Source organism: Artemia sp. Qi Xiang Cuo, chromosome 7 (genome assembly GCF_049724085.1).
Source record: "Artemia sp. Qi Xiang Cuo chromosome 7, ASM4972408v1, whole genome shotgun sequence".
Taxonomy (NCBI): Eukaryota; Metazoa; Arthropoda; class Branchiopoda; order Anostraca; family Artemiidae; genus Artemia; species Artemia sp. Qi Xiang Cuo.
This window is the reverse complement of record NC_142800.1, coordinates 40997871-41010409: the sequence shown is the minus strand read 5'-3', so window position 1 is coordinate 41010409 and position 12539 is coordinate 40997871. Positions and strand designations below refer to the sequence as shown.

The following is a 12539-nucleotide window of genomic DNA, read 5'->3' as shown; positions in this document are numbered from 1 at the left end:
TTAACTGAAACACTAAAAACAGAATTTTAATATCAATAGATATATCAAAGGAATCAGCTTATTAAGCTGATTTTAAATATACGAGTTTCATTTAGTTTTACCCATCAAAGGCTACGAGCCTGAGAAAGTTTGCCTTATTTTGAAAAAGGAGTGAAACATCCTCCAAAAGTCAGGGAATCCTATTGAAAATCAGACCACCAGATTCAGCGTATCGGAGAGCACTACTGTAGAGGTGTCAAGCCCTTACCTGCAAAAATACGGAATCTTGTATTTTTTGTCAGAAGAAAAATCACGGATGCGTGTTTATTTGTTTGCTTTTTTTCCAGGGATGATCGTATCGACCCAGTGGTCCTAGAATAACGGGAGAGGACTCATTTAAACGGAAATTAAAAGTTCTAGTACACTTTTTAAGCGACCAAAAAAATTGGAGGGCAACTAGGCCCCCTCCCGTGCTCCTTTCTTTCTCAAAATCATCTGCTAAAAATTTTGAGATAGCAATTTTGTTCAGCATAGTTGAAAGACCAAATAACTATGCCTTTGGAGATGCCATGACACCCACAGCCCCTGGGGAAAGGTCTTTAAGTTATAAAATATGCCCATTGTTCACGCATAGTATTTGTTATCGAAAAGTATGCATACATTTTTCGGGTGGGGAGGACAAATTTTCTGCTGGGGGATTTTTCACGGGGAGGAGTTTCCAGGGGGTGAATTTTTCAGGGGAAATTTTTCACTTCGAAAATTTGCCAGAATTCCTAAACGAAATTCTTCTTATGTCTTGCTTTCTCTCTGCCGACTCAGTTTTACGTGTGGAGATGTTAAGGGTAATTGCCCTGGGTAAATTTTCATCAGAACTGAGTTGTCTAGAGAATATATCCACGAGGAGGAAGGATTCTCCGTGGAGGTGGAGACAGATTTCCTGGCATTATTTCAAAAACGATCAGAAACTAAATTTAAACAAACAAGTTTTTTCAACTGAAAATAAGGCAACATTAAAATTTAAAACGAAAAGAAATTATTCCGTATATGAGGTGGGTTGCTCACCCTCAACACCTCTCGCTCTTTACGCTAAAGTTTGAATCTTGTCCCAATTTTTTAGAACGACTCCTGAAACACAAGGGTTGTTTAATTAGAACAATAAGAAGCTTTTTTAAAAGTACTGAAAAACTTTTTTTTTTCGCTTTAAGCTTTAATGTTGCTTCTTGCTTTCAGTTGAAAAACTTTTTTTTTCATTTAATTGCAAAACAAAGGCCACAGGGCTATGACATCAACCATAATGATAACTTCAACAACCTTGAGTAACATATTAGGTGCATTAAGACACGCAGCTAACATCACCGGCTCATCTCCAAATCGAAATTGTTATTACCTAAACATCCAATATGACAACCTAATTCCCTGGGACTGTGGCATCTGTTAAAACAATTATAATGCACCAAAAAAAAAAGAGTCGACAATAGACTTGCCTTGCAGATACCATTTGCTGGAGAAAAACATGTACTCATTTCAGATCCCCAGCGAATAGCCGAATGCTTTCACGTAAACCCAAAAGAAATGAGTCTCAAGTAAGATGGCCGGAACGAACCAGGTCTTTGGAGATAGCAAGCGGCTCCAAAGAATTTACACAGCCCAACGCTTTATGCCAACAACCAAGCAAGCATAAACACAAGTCGAGATAGCAAGTGCAAATTTAAAACAGCACGCAGGATTCAAGTGAAAAAGTTTATTGAAAGGCGTTTCTGTAATGACACTGATTACTGTCAGTATGTTGAAAAGGAACCAGACAAAACGGTGACAGACGATTAGGCAGTTTTGACATAATCAAACCAAAAGCTGTAGGATGAAAATTATCTGCATTGCTAGAATACAGGATGCGGTTTATCAGTAACCGGGGCTACCACCATTAAAAGATCAGGTAATATCCAATGTTAAAAAAAAAAAAACAATTGTAAGAAATGGAGAAAAAAAACAATACGGTTTTTACCGGTGGTTTGAAGACAAAGAGTATGAATCTCCAACCGATTTAGGCCTTAGTTTATGAGTTGCTAGTAGAATATTTGTGGTGGAAATCTCAATGCGACTAAATACATCAAAAACAAAACAAAATAAATCTTAGCATGAATTTAAACCATTATGCCAGAATAAACAAATTGTCAAAGAACAGGGTTATCAGACCGAAAAAGGAATCTTTTCTTAATGCGAAACTCTACAAACCATGTCGTAAAAATATTAATGTTTTTGATAGATTACTAAGCATCAGTAGACTAGATGAAAAAAAAGTAGCTTTGTAAGGCTAGCCATGGGGTTTGTGTTATAGATATTATAGATTTACTAATAAAAGATAGTTGAGTGACTTGGGCTTTTTAAATTCTCAATCGTGTCCTCCTTTCGCTCCCTATATTTGGCAGGTGTACATTCGGTCCTCGTACCTACATGTCCATTTGCTTTTCCTTACCTCCATCCACTCGCTAAAGTCGGAAGCTTGGGCCTTCAGGCATCACATGATGGAAATCTGACATCAGTCCGAATTTGTTTTTTTGATCAATTTTTAGCAAATAAAATTGGGTTTTATACACTTCAAAGCCATTGTTATTGTTAAAACATCAAATACTATTTTGCAAAATGTTTTTATTTCTATCTAGAGTATTCTAAATTGTTATCGGTAAAAAAAAAATTGGTTAATAACAAAATTCTAAACTTAAAGTTTATTGAAATAAAAAAAAGAAACTCGAATTTTTTTACTTTTTTTAGAAATGAGAGAGAATGTAAAAAAAATGACTTAATCTTTTTCTAAGGGTTGCACTTTCAAGAGCTCATTTACCTAATAAGAAACAGGATTGTTCAGCAAGAACAAAATTGTATTATCTCTAGCTCATATTCTAAAGAACATGGGGTATATTATACATAGTATACCCCAAGGAAACAATGTGACCCAGGTGCCAAATTTAATTTTTACACTTCTATAATCATTTCAACCGTCGAGCAAAAAACTTTTCTCCGAGAATTTCGCTATTTCGTTTCGTTTGAGGATGATAGCATATTTTTTAAGATCGAATAAAAAAAATTATAAGAAAAGACGTAGAAAAAGAAATACCTTAAGTTTATAATGTCCAGCTTCCTCATCGAATTGTGTAACATATCGGATCATCAAACGTAATCGATCTCTCGTCATAGATGTTTTTTCTCTCCTAATACAGGTCCACTCGACCGTTATTTCATCATCTTCGAATCCACGATCTGGTTCTAATTCAACAACCACAAACTTAAAGAGCTCAGCCTGAGGTCCCCAAGCCTTGAGAGTTTCGTCTCTCATCTTGATATCAATATCTGGATCTGTGCTGAAAGAGGAAAAAACGTCTTAGTGCCAGTTATATATAGCCTGTATTCAAAACTAAGCGCTTATCAAAATAAAACAGATAAAAGTTTGTTGGACAACATGAAGTCCTGTAACAACCTTTGGTCGGCTTCGCCAGCAAAAATGTTTGCAGTTGCAACGCTTTCGTTTTGTTTCTTCACTGTCGATTATAAATTACAGTTGTAGACACATCGAAACTTTTACAATTGGTAAACTATTCCCTTAGACGATTTTTTCTTCAAATTAAATTAAAAACAAGTTTTTCCAACTGAAAGAAGCAGCAACATTGAAACTTAAAAACGAACAGAAATCACTGCGTATATGAAAGGGGTTACCCCTTCATCAACACCTCACTCTTCACGCTAAAGTTTTTTAGTACTTTAAGAAAAAGCTTCTTATTGTTGAGTAAGAGGGAACCCCCCTCATATACGTAATAATTTCTGCTCGTTTAAAGTTTAAATGTTGTTCCTTACTTTTAGTTTAAAAAGACATGTTTTTTTTAATTAGATATCTGGATCGCTTTTTTAATAATGCCTGGAAATCTGGCTCCACCTCCACAGAAAAATCCCTCCTCCCCACAGATATATGCTCTAGACAATTCAATCTTGGTGAAAATAAACCACGGACAAATATTCTTAACATCTCCACGCATAAAATTGAGTCGGCTAAGAGAAAGCAAGACATAAAAGAATTTCATATAGGAATTCTGGCAAATTCTCTCAGTGTAAAATTTTCCCTGAAAAATTCACCCCATGGAAACTTCCCTCCCCATGGATACGTAATTTAACTGTTTTACCGGTATTTTACGTATTTTACCGGTATCTTACATATTTTACGACAGCTTGCAATTTCCACAGTACCAAAGCAGAAACAGGTTTGGATATGATTTTGTTTTGTGTATAGTTTTATAACCCGGTTTAAATTGCCTTCCTGAAAGAATGTAGGAAGCCATTTGCTTCAGATCAGATATTTAAGTTGCCTCATTAAAAAGAACTAAATAATCGGCATTTTATACGATGTGGAGGGCCAGAGCAGAATCAATATCCTATTTTATTTTAAATTTCATATCTCAGAGAAATCGGTACTTGCCTATTATTCAGAACAAACCCAGGAACTTTGATCTGCAAGATCTGACAAAAACGGTTTAGGTTTCTGTATTCGGAGACAATTAACTTAGGCTCAGCGTTGTAGGTATATTTTAATTGAATATTTATTACACAGAGCTGGTATTTTGGTCAAATTAGCTTACATTTTGCATGCAGCCCCGCTATACTTAACCCCCCCCCCGCAAATGTGCAAATATATAGCCCAACTTGTATAAATCCTATTTATCTTCCTATGTGTCTCAGTTGTTTTAACCCTTGTATCTGTAAATTGAATCAACTTGGATGTGTTCTGAATAATGAACAAGTACCAAGAGATCTTGTGTTCATGCCGTCGTTTCCCCCGGAGCCAGCCTTTACTCGACCGCCAGAAAATACCCCTGGCGGAGAACTCCCCCCTTCCCCAAGGAAGAATCCCCCCATCTTCCTCCTTGATAATTTCGGATCCTCATTAGAAGGGAAATTGAAATTTCTACTTTCCTGTTTAAGTCAGAGACAATCGTATAGTATTGCCTGTAGGTAAGACCCATAAGGGTTAAATGTATCAATATTTGTTCATTAATTTTTTTCCTAGAGGCACTTCATGTAAAAGGAGTGGTCGAATAAGCTTTAGAGGGGGCTTAGTCAATTGGAAATCGAAAGTTCCAGTGCTCTTTTCTAAGATTCAGCCTGCTTTTCAATCAATTGCTACCGAATGAGTTGTAACTGAGTATAGTGCCTTTATGAAATTCTTATTCTAGTTTAACGGCCCTTATGTTTCAGTAGTTATTCCGAAAGAATCTTCTGATAAATACATAATTAGTTTTAAGGGAGAGAGGAGGGGATGGTGGAGGTAGAAACTAATATATAATACTCAGGGCCGTAGCCACGACTTTTGTTTGGGGGGATTTTTTTGGGAGGGGGGGCTTCAGAACAGGAACAGTTACCAGAATCGGAAACTGAGTCTGAAGGAGAAGAGCTAGATTTACTAGCAGATCCTGTTGAAGACAGTCAAAATGACTGTGAAAGTGACTGAATGTTCTGTTATTATGATCCAGTGCTTAGTTAATCAGTCATCACAGCGTTACAAACCAATTTTTTTACTTGTATTCGGTGCTTTTATAAATAATGAAAATAACATGTATATGATATGAGAAATGTGGATGAATACGGCTGTTTAAATATGCAAGGTTGCTTGGCTAACATTTCTTAGGTTTAAATGTAGAAAAATGCTAATATGAGTTTACTTTCAAATAACGGTGGGGTTTTTTTTTTTTTTTTTCTTGCCTTTTTTTTACAAAACGGATGTCCGAAATCAGGCACTGTCCGAGTGCTGAGGTATTACCCTTGGCACAAGATTAGCAAAGACATAAACTAGACAGTTAATTAAATTGATGAAACTCTAAAAAAGTCTGGAAGAATAGGAAGATAAGTCTGCAAACCAAGATTAGAATCTTAGAAGCTACAGTGATGACAGTGGTCAAATATGGCTCTGAAGCATGGACGCTCCGAAAAGCGGATGAAGATTTGCTAGATGTTTTCCAGAGAAATTGCTTAAGGATTGTTCTGGGTACCCGGCTGACTGACCGTATTTCAAACAATAGGCTATACGAAAGATGTGGTTCAATACCGCTTTCTAGGTCTATAATGAAAGAAAGGTTGAGGTGGTTGGGGCATGTTGTGCGGATGAAGGATGACAGATTACCGAAGATAGTTCTTTTCGGCCAACCATCTAGGGCTAAATGGAAAGCAGGTCGTCCTCGTTTGGGGTGGGAAGATGTCGTCATAAAGAAAGATTTAAAGGAAATGGGAACTTCGTGGACAGGTGTAAAAAGGGAGACTCTGAATAGGTTGGGCTGGAGGAGGAGCGTGCGTAGCTGTGTTGGCCTCAGGCGGCTTGGTGCTGCGATGAGTTGTTAGTAGTAGTAGTAGTAGTAGTAGTAGATGAATGTGCATTACCTTTTTTAATCCCAGGAAAATCAGAATCATTAAAACATTTCATTAAAAGCTGAAAATGACGCTTGAAAAGAAATGCTAAACTAGCCTTGTAGCTACAGGGCAACTCTAAAACAAGAATCTTACCCTAAATTTCCTAGGGAGTACTTTATTTTACCAATTTTACCTTATTTCACCGATTTTACTTAGCGAGTTTTTATTTTACGGTAATTTTGCAACACTGCCTTCACTCCTGAAAAGAACATGCTATACTTCTCGCTTATATGTTACTTTTCCTGATAGGGAAGGTATCTTTGAACAATGAGACTTAAAGCCAGAACTGTAAAGATCAACGGTCTTGAATTTCATTTATATAGTCTCCTTGTTTGTAGGTCTCTAGTTAACAAATTTCAAGCAAATCCAAAAGTTGTAGAACTAAATGCAGGCGACAATTCTTTCCCTCTGTTCCTTTAACACAAATTATCTGCCTCAATAAATTTCAAGATCTGAGCAGTTTTATGTAATTTTTTGGCCCACTTAACGTCCAGCCCGTTTTTGCACCGAATTAGGACTTAGCTCGCTTTTTAACAGAATCAGGACTTAGCAAAATTCGCACAGTCGCTCAATAATATTTTTTTCGAAGAAACTCAACGATGAATCTGTCAGTTCTTGAAATTTTCAAAATGGTATATTTCATTGAGTTCTAGTAAAAAAAAAACTAATGAAAGAATAAGACTTAATTTCTTTAGCATTTAGAAGAATCAAATTATAGACACACACTCTTTACCTCAGTTCTAAATAGAGAAAATAAAATAACAAAACTTGACCAAAATGAAGACAAATGGTTAGTAGAAATAGATGGTAGCACTTTTTGACCCATGGACGAAAACTCCTCATTTCTAATATCTAAATTTCCCTATTTATTATTCAAGAAAATATTTTGTTCAAGGGCCAGGGAACCGTCACAGATTTAAACCACTTCTAGATTTTAGTCTCAATTCGGTATTAGCCCAGAATTTGGGCTAGTGAGAAGGAAACATATTAAGATAGCAATTGTTATTTCACAATATACAGAAAAATTGCAGCTAGCATAATTTGATGGCGCTTCCACTATAATTTACCCCAAACCCTCCTAATGTGCAAATATATAGCCCAATTTACGTATTTCCCATGCATTTTACCATTAATCACTTTTGTTTCAACCCGCGTACCCGAAAATTGAATCAGCGCTGACGAAATCAAGAAATGGAAAAACACACGGAGGATAGGTGAAAACCTATCCTGCCCAGTACATGACCACGAGTCACGGTGCTCTATAGAATTCAATGCCGAGATTTGATAGATTAGAACCAGTAATAAATGTCAAAATTATACACGGGTGGGTCAAATCCCAGGAGATACGAATCATAGACGGAGGAACAAGAAAAAACCCCTTAAAGTGCAATCCAAGGTGGGAGGAACAAATTCTCTTGGTAGTACCAGTTCTGAGTGCCACTGCTAAAAGTCTTGATTCTAGTAAGATTAGAGAATTCCAGGTGCTATCAGAATAACTCAAATTAATCTTATAGCTGTTACAGAAGTTGAGTCGCATGACCCACGGTCCCGTCGTCTATCAAATTATTTAGGGTTTAATAAAATCCATCCTTTAGATAACCCACCCGGAAAAAAAGTGAAGGCGTATTGTTTTTTTTTTTGTTTGTTTTTTTTTACTAAAACCAAGCTTTACCACAAATTATTCCAGTCCCTAGTTTATCCGAGCATGATTGAATCTTTTGCATAAGTATCAGGCCAAAAGTATTCCCCTGTCCCTTTGATATTATTGCAAAAGCTGTCTTCTATTACTCGCCAAACCAAAATATTGATGCAAAACGTAAATTTGTCCCGCAACTGGAGACTACACTTTTTTATTTCTAAACATTTAAATACAGGTATTTTTTTAGTTGGTCATGCCAATTGTCTTTAGGGGGTTCCAATTTGCTCCTCTCTTAAAGCATAGAAAATTGTTAAAATACCAATCACTAAGGGAAAGATCTCTCTTGTTTTTATTCTAACTAGTAATTTTCATTTTGATTTTTTTTTTTTTTTTTTTTTTTGGCTTTCTTTGCCAGTTTTTCAGTTTTCGTGTATTTTTTTGTTTTTTTGATTTCTCTGAAATTTTACTTCGGGGCTTATGATAGTAATTTTTTTAAATAAATATATTATCTTATAGTAGCAGCAGTATGCATGGCATGCAGTGCCTTTGGTCACATCAACATCCCCCTCAACAAGCCCTGAAAGTTTTAACTTAATAGTCTAAGCTGTTCCTGGGATATTGCTGATACACTCATTTGATAACCTGCATGCACATAGTGCGTTTTGATTTAGTTAAACATCCTTCTCGACTTTCTCTTGAAGCTTGTTCTTAACATTCTCACTTTTTTTGGAGACCCAGGATCAAACACCCCCCCCCTTCCCTATAAAAAAATCTTATATGCAAAAAATAACGAAATTGCATAAGTTACTGCTTTTACCCCAAGGCCTGTGGGGATCACTTCATCCCCAGAAGCATAGTTATTTGGCTTTCCTTCTATACTGAACAAAATTACTATCTCAAAATTTTGACCGGACGTCTTTAAGGGTATGGCAGCAAAGAATATGGTGGAAAGAGACTGGTTACCCTTGAATTACGTTTGAATCTTAAAAAGGTCAATAGAATTTTCAATTTCCCATCGAACGAGCCCCCTCTGAAGTTTCTAAGACAACCCCTTCCGTACGAAGTGACTGGGTGAAAGGCTAAAAGCAAACAATTAGCAATGCACGGAGCCCATTTCGTCCTTTATTTAAGAAATGCTAACACGCCTGGGGGGGGGGGTATCAATAGCAGCGGTTATGGGTGCTATGGTATATATATATTTTTGTTTTAATGAGGAGGCGATTGGCTTTTATGGCTTAAGCCTTGACTGAGTTTTATTTATAATACTAATGATAATGGTTATCCTAATAACAATGAGTTACTCTCGATTGTCAACTAGCTAGAATACAACAGACTGGAATATATATATATATATATATATATATATATATATATATATATATATATATATATATATATATATATATATATATATATATATATATATATATATATATAAATTAACATGATATTTACATGATGATAGAACAGCAAACCTTAATCATTATATTTGACTGGCAACCGAAGATTGGCAGGATCGATACAAGATATTAGGGTATATAGGATTGTTATTTTTGATGTTAAAAGTAAAGATCACCATCTAGCGAAGCGTAACCACCTTCCGGGAAGCTATGACGTTGGTAGACTCCTGGACGAAAACCTGAGAGAAACTTTCCAAAAACAGTTGAATACTAAACTAGAGTTAAAAATTTTAAAATGTAGAAGATTGATGAAACAGTTTTATTTATAAAGTTCATTTTTGAGCAGGCAGACAACACAAAAAAAAGCACACAAAGATGGAGTTTTAGGAAAATGATTTGTGAAGCCGCTGATGGTATCTCAGGGAAAAAAGTTAGAAACACAGTGAAAATCCTTTATGTTTAATAGAGAGGAGGAGGGGAGGGCTTGTACAAAAATTAATTGAAGGATAGATCATATGAAAATTAGAGGACCATAGATAAAATTGCTGAAGATCTAAAAGATGCAGCAGCCGGCATAATAGTAAAATATTGTACTGGCATGTTAATAAACTGAGAGTGAACAGTCAATCTAGATTGGTCCCTCTTAAAGATAGAAATGAGGCCACAATTAGTGATAATTGTGAGCTAAAGAGAGATGGGCAGAATATTTTGAGAAACTTTTAAACGGTGATAGAGTTACAGGAAAAGATATAGAAAAGAATTAAGAAGTTTGTGACACTTTGGAATGTGAAGGAAGAAATATTTTGTGAGGAAGAATTAGTGACAGTACTAAAAAGATTAACAAATATTAAGGCCCCGGTGCCAATAATGTGGTAAATGAGTTTTTTAACTATAATGGTTATTAAGTTAGAGATAAGTTAAAGAAGATTATGAATGTGATTTTCGAAAAGGGGGAGGTACGTAGCGATTTTAGGAAAACTCTAAATAAACTCCTCTATAAGAAGGGTGATACGAGTAAGTGTGGTAATTATAGAAGCATTAACTTGGTTTCTGTAGGAAGCAAACTACTTAGTATAATCACACTTTTTATAATTAGCGATAGTGTCGATAAAGTTTTAAGGGAAGAACAGTGTGGTTTTAGGAATGGGAGAGGATGCGTTGACCAAAATTTCCCTCTTAGATTAATAACTGAGGAGTGCTTGAGTCAACAAACACCTGAGTCTACAAGTCCTCAGTTTTACAGATTATAAACAAACGTTGGATTCATCTGACAGAAGAGCTTTAGCGAAGGTTTTATCAATTATGTTATACCAGATAAATACATTAAAGTGATTAGTGCTGTGTATGGAATAACACTGCGGTTAAGGTAGGAAATGAGTCAAGCAGCTGGTTTCGTATCAAATCAGGAATTAGGCAGAGTTTCATAAGAAGCACAGGAAACGCAATGGGAGAACACGGAATCAATTGGGGAAGTAAGACGCTCTTAGACTTAGATTATGCTTATGATTCAAGTATCCTAGATGAAAGTGTTAGCAAAGTGAATGAATTTTTAGATGTTTTGAGAGTTCAGGATTCAAAAACAGGTTTGAAAATTAATGTTAAGAAGACTAAGTCGGTAGGACTAGCAATAAGTGAAGGTGAAGAGGTGATGTTGGGTAACGAGAAAATCGATCAAGTGGAGAGCTTCACTTACCTAGGTATTATTATTAGTAAAGACGTTGAGTCCAGTGAAGATGTTATAGGTAGAAAAGCTAAGACTCAGAGTGTTTTTTCATAGTGAAAAAAAGCTCGGAAGAATAGAAAGATAAGTCTGCGCACAAAAATTAGAATATTGGAAGCTACATTGATGAAAGTGGTCAAGTCTGGTTCTTTCAAAGGAGGATTGGCAAGATGTTTTCCAGAGAAATTGCCTAGGGACAGTTTTGGGTACCCAACTGACTGACCGTATCTCAAACAGTAAACTATACGAAAAATACGGGTCAATCCCTTTTCTAGAGTTATAATGAGAGAAAAGTTGAGATGGCTAGGACATGTTTTGCGAATAGAGGGGGACAGACTGCCCAACATTGTCTTTGTTGGGGAACCGTCTAGGGCCAACCGAAAAGTAAGTCGTCCCTGAATGGGGTGGGAGGATGTCGTAGGGAAAGATTTAATTAGGTTGGAAATTAAATTTAGATTTAATTAGGCCGAAAGAGGTTGGAGGAAATACAAGGCTGTATCCAGGGGGGGGGCCGAACCCCCCCCCCCCCGAAATGTTTGTCTGAATCGTAAAAACGTAATAAAATGAACATAAACAAATTTTATATGCGTTTTTGAGGTTTTTTGTGTAACCCCCCCCCAAAAAAAAAAATGAGTAAAACCCCCTCCGAAAAAAAAATCCTGCGTACGGCCTTGAGGAAATATAACTATTTCGCATTGAGAAGATATATGAATTTTTACAGATTTTAAGATAAATTCAGACAGAGACTAAGAATATATAAGACATAAAATTGACAGATGATTTATTGGCTATTCTGTCCCCAATAAAAAATTGTGTAGTACTTTCACAAAATATAAATTCGAATGTTCATTTCATAATTTATAGCGAAATTAAAATTCTGAACGCCTACAGAAGTCATTTTGGTGAAAAATCAATTACCAGGTAAAAAAAAAAGCGTTTTCTGCGCGGGAGTTACCTAGCGAATAAAATCATTACAAGGAAAAATTAATTTAAACTTTCTTATTGGCTTTCATTTTGGTCATTGGGTTTTTTTTGGCTTTATAAAAGTAACGTTGTTTGAAATATTGGCGAAAATTGTTGGCAACAGTCTATTTGGAGCAGTTGCAACGAAATGAAAATATCTTGCGTTAACACATCACAAAAGTTTATCAAAATCTTTCCTAGCACTTTTCAGGCCGCATTATTATTATTATTATTTATTTTTAACCCACACTGTACAGAGGTACAATGCGTGGAGTATCACGAGGAAAAACACATAAAATGCAACACAAATCAATATATAAATCAAAGATTACCAGTTACTGTGTAACACATAATAATTTAAAAGAAACTAAAACAAAAAAGAAATAACATGAAA

At 35.7% G+C, this 12539-nt stretch overlaps 1 protein-coding gene across 1 annotated transcript in view; it reads right to left on the bottom strand.

Annotated features, from left to right (window-relative positions):
- Acf (ATP-dependent chromatin assembly factor large subunit) overlaps positions 1 to 12539 on the bottom strand; it is a 135854-nt gene that overhangs the window by 47538 nt on the left and 75777 nt on the right. Inside the window, exon 9 of the mRNA XM_089092279.1 lies at positions 3092 to 3335. Coding sequence (XP_088948405.1) covers positions 3092 to 3335 — 244 coding nt within the window. The remainder of the gene's footprint in view (positions 1 to 3091; positions 3336 to 12539) is intronic.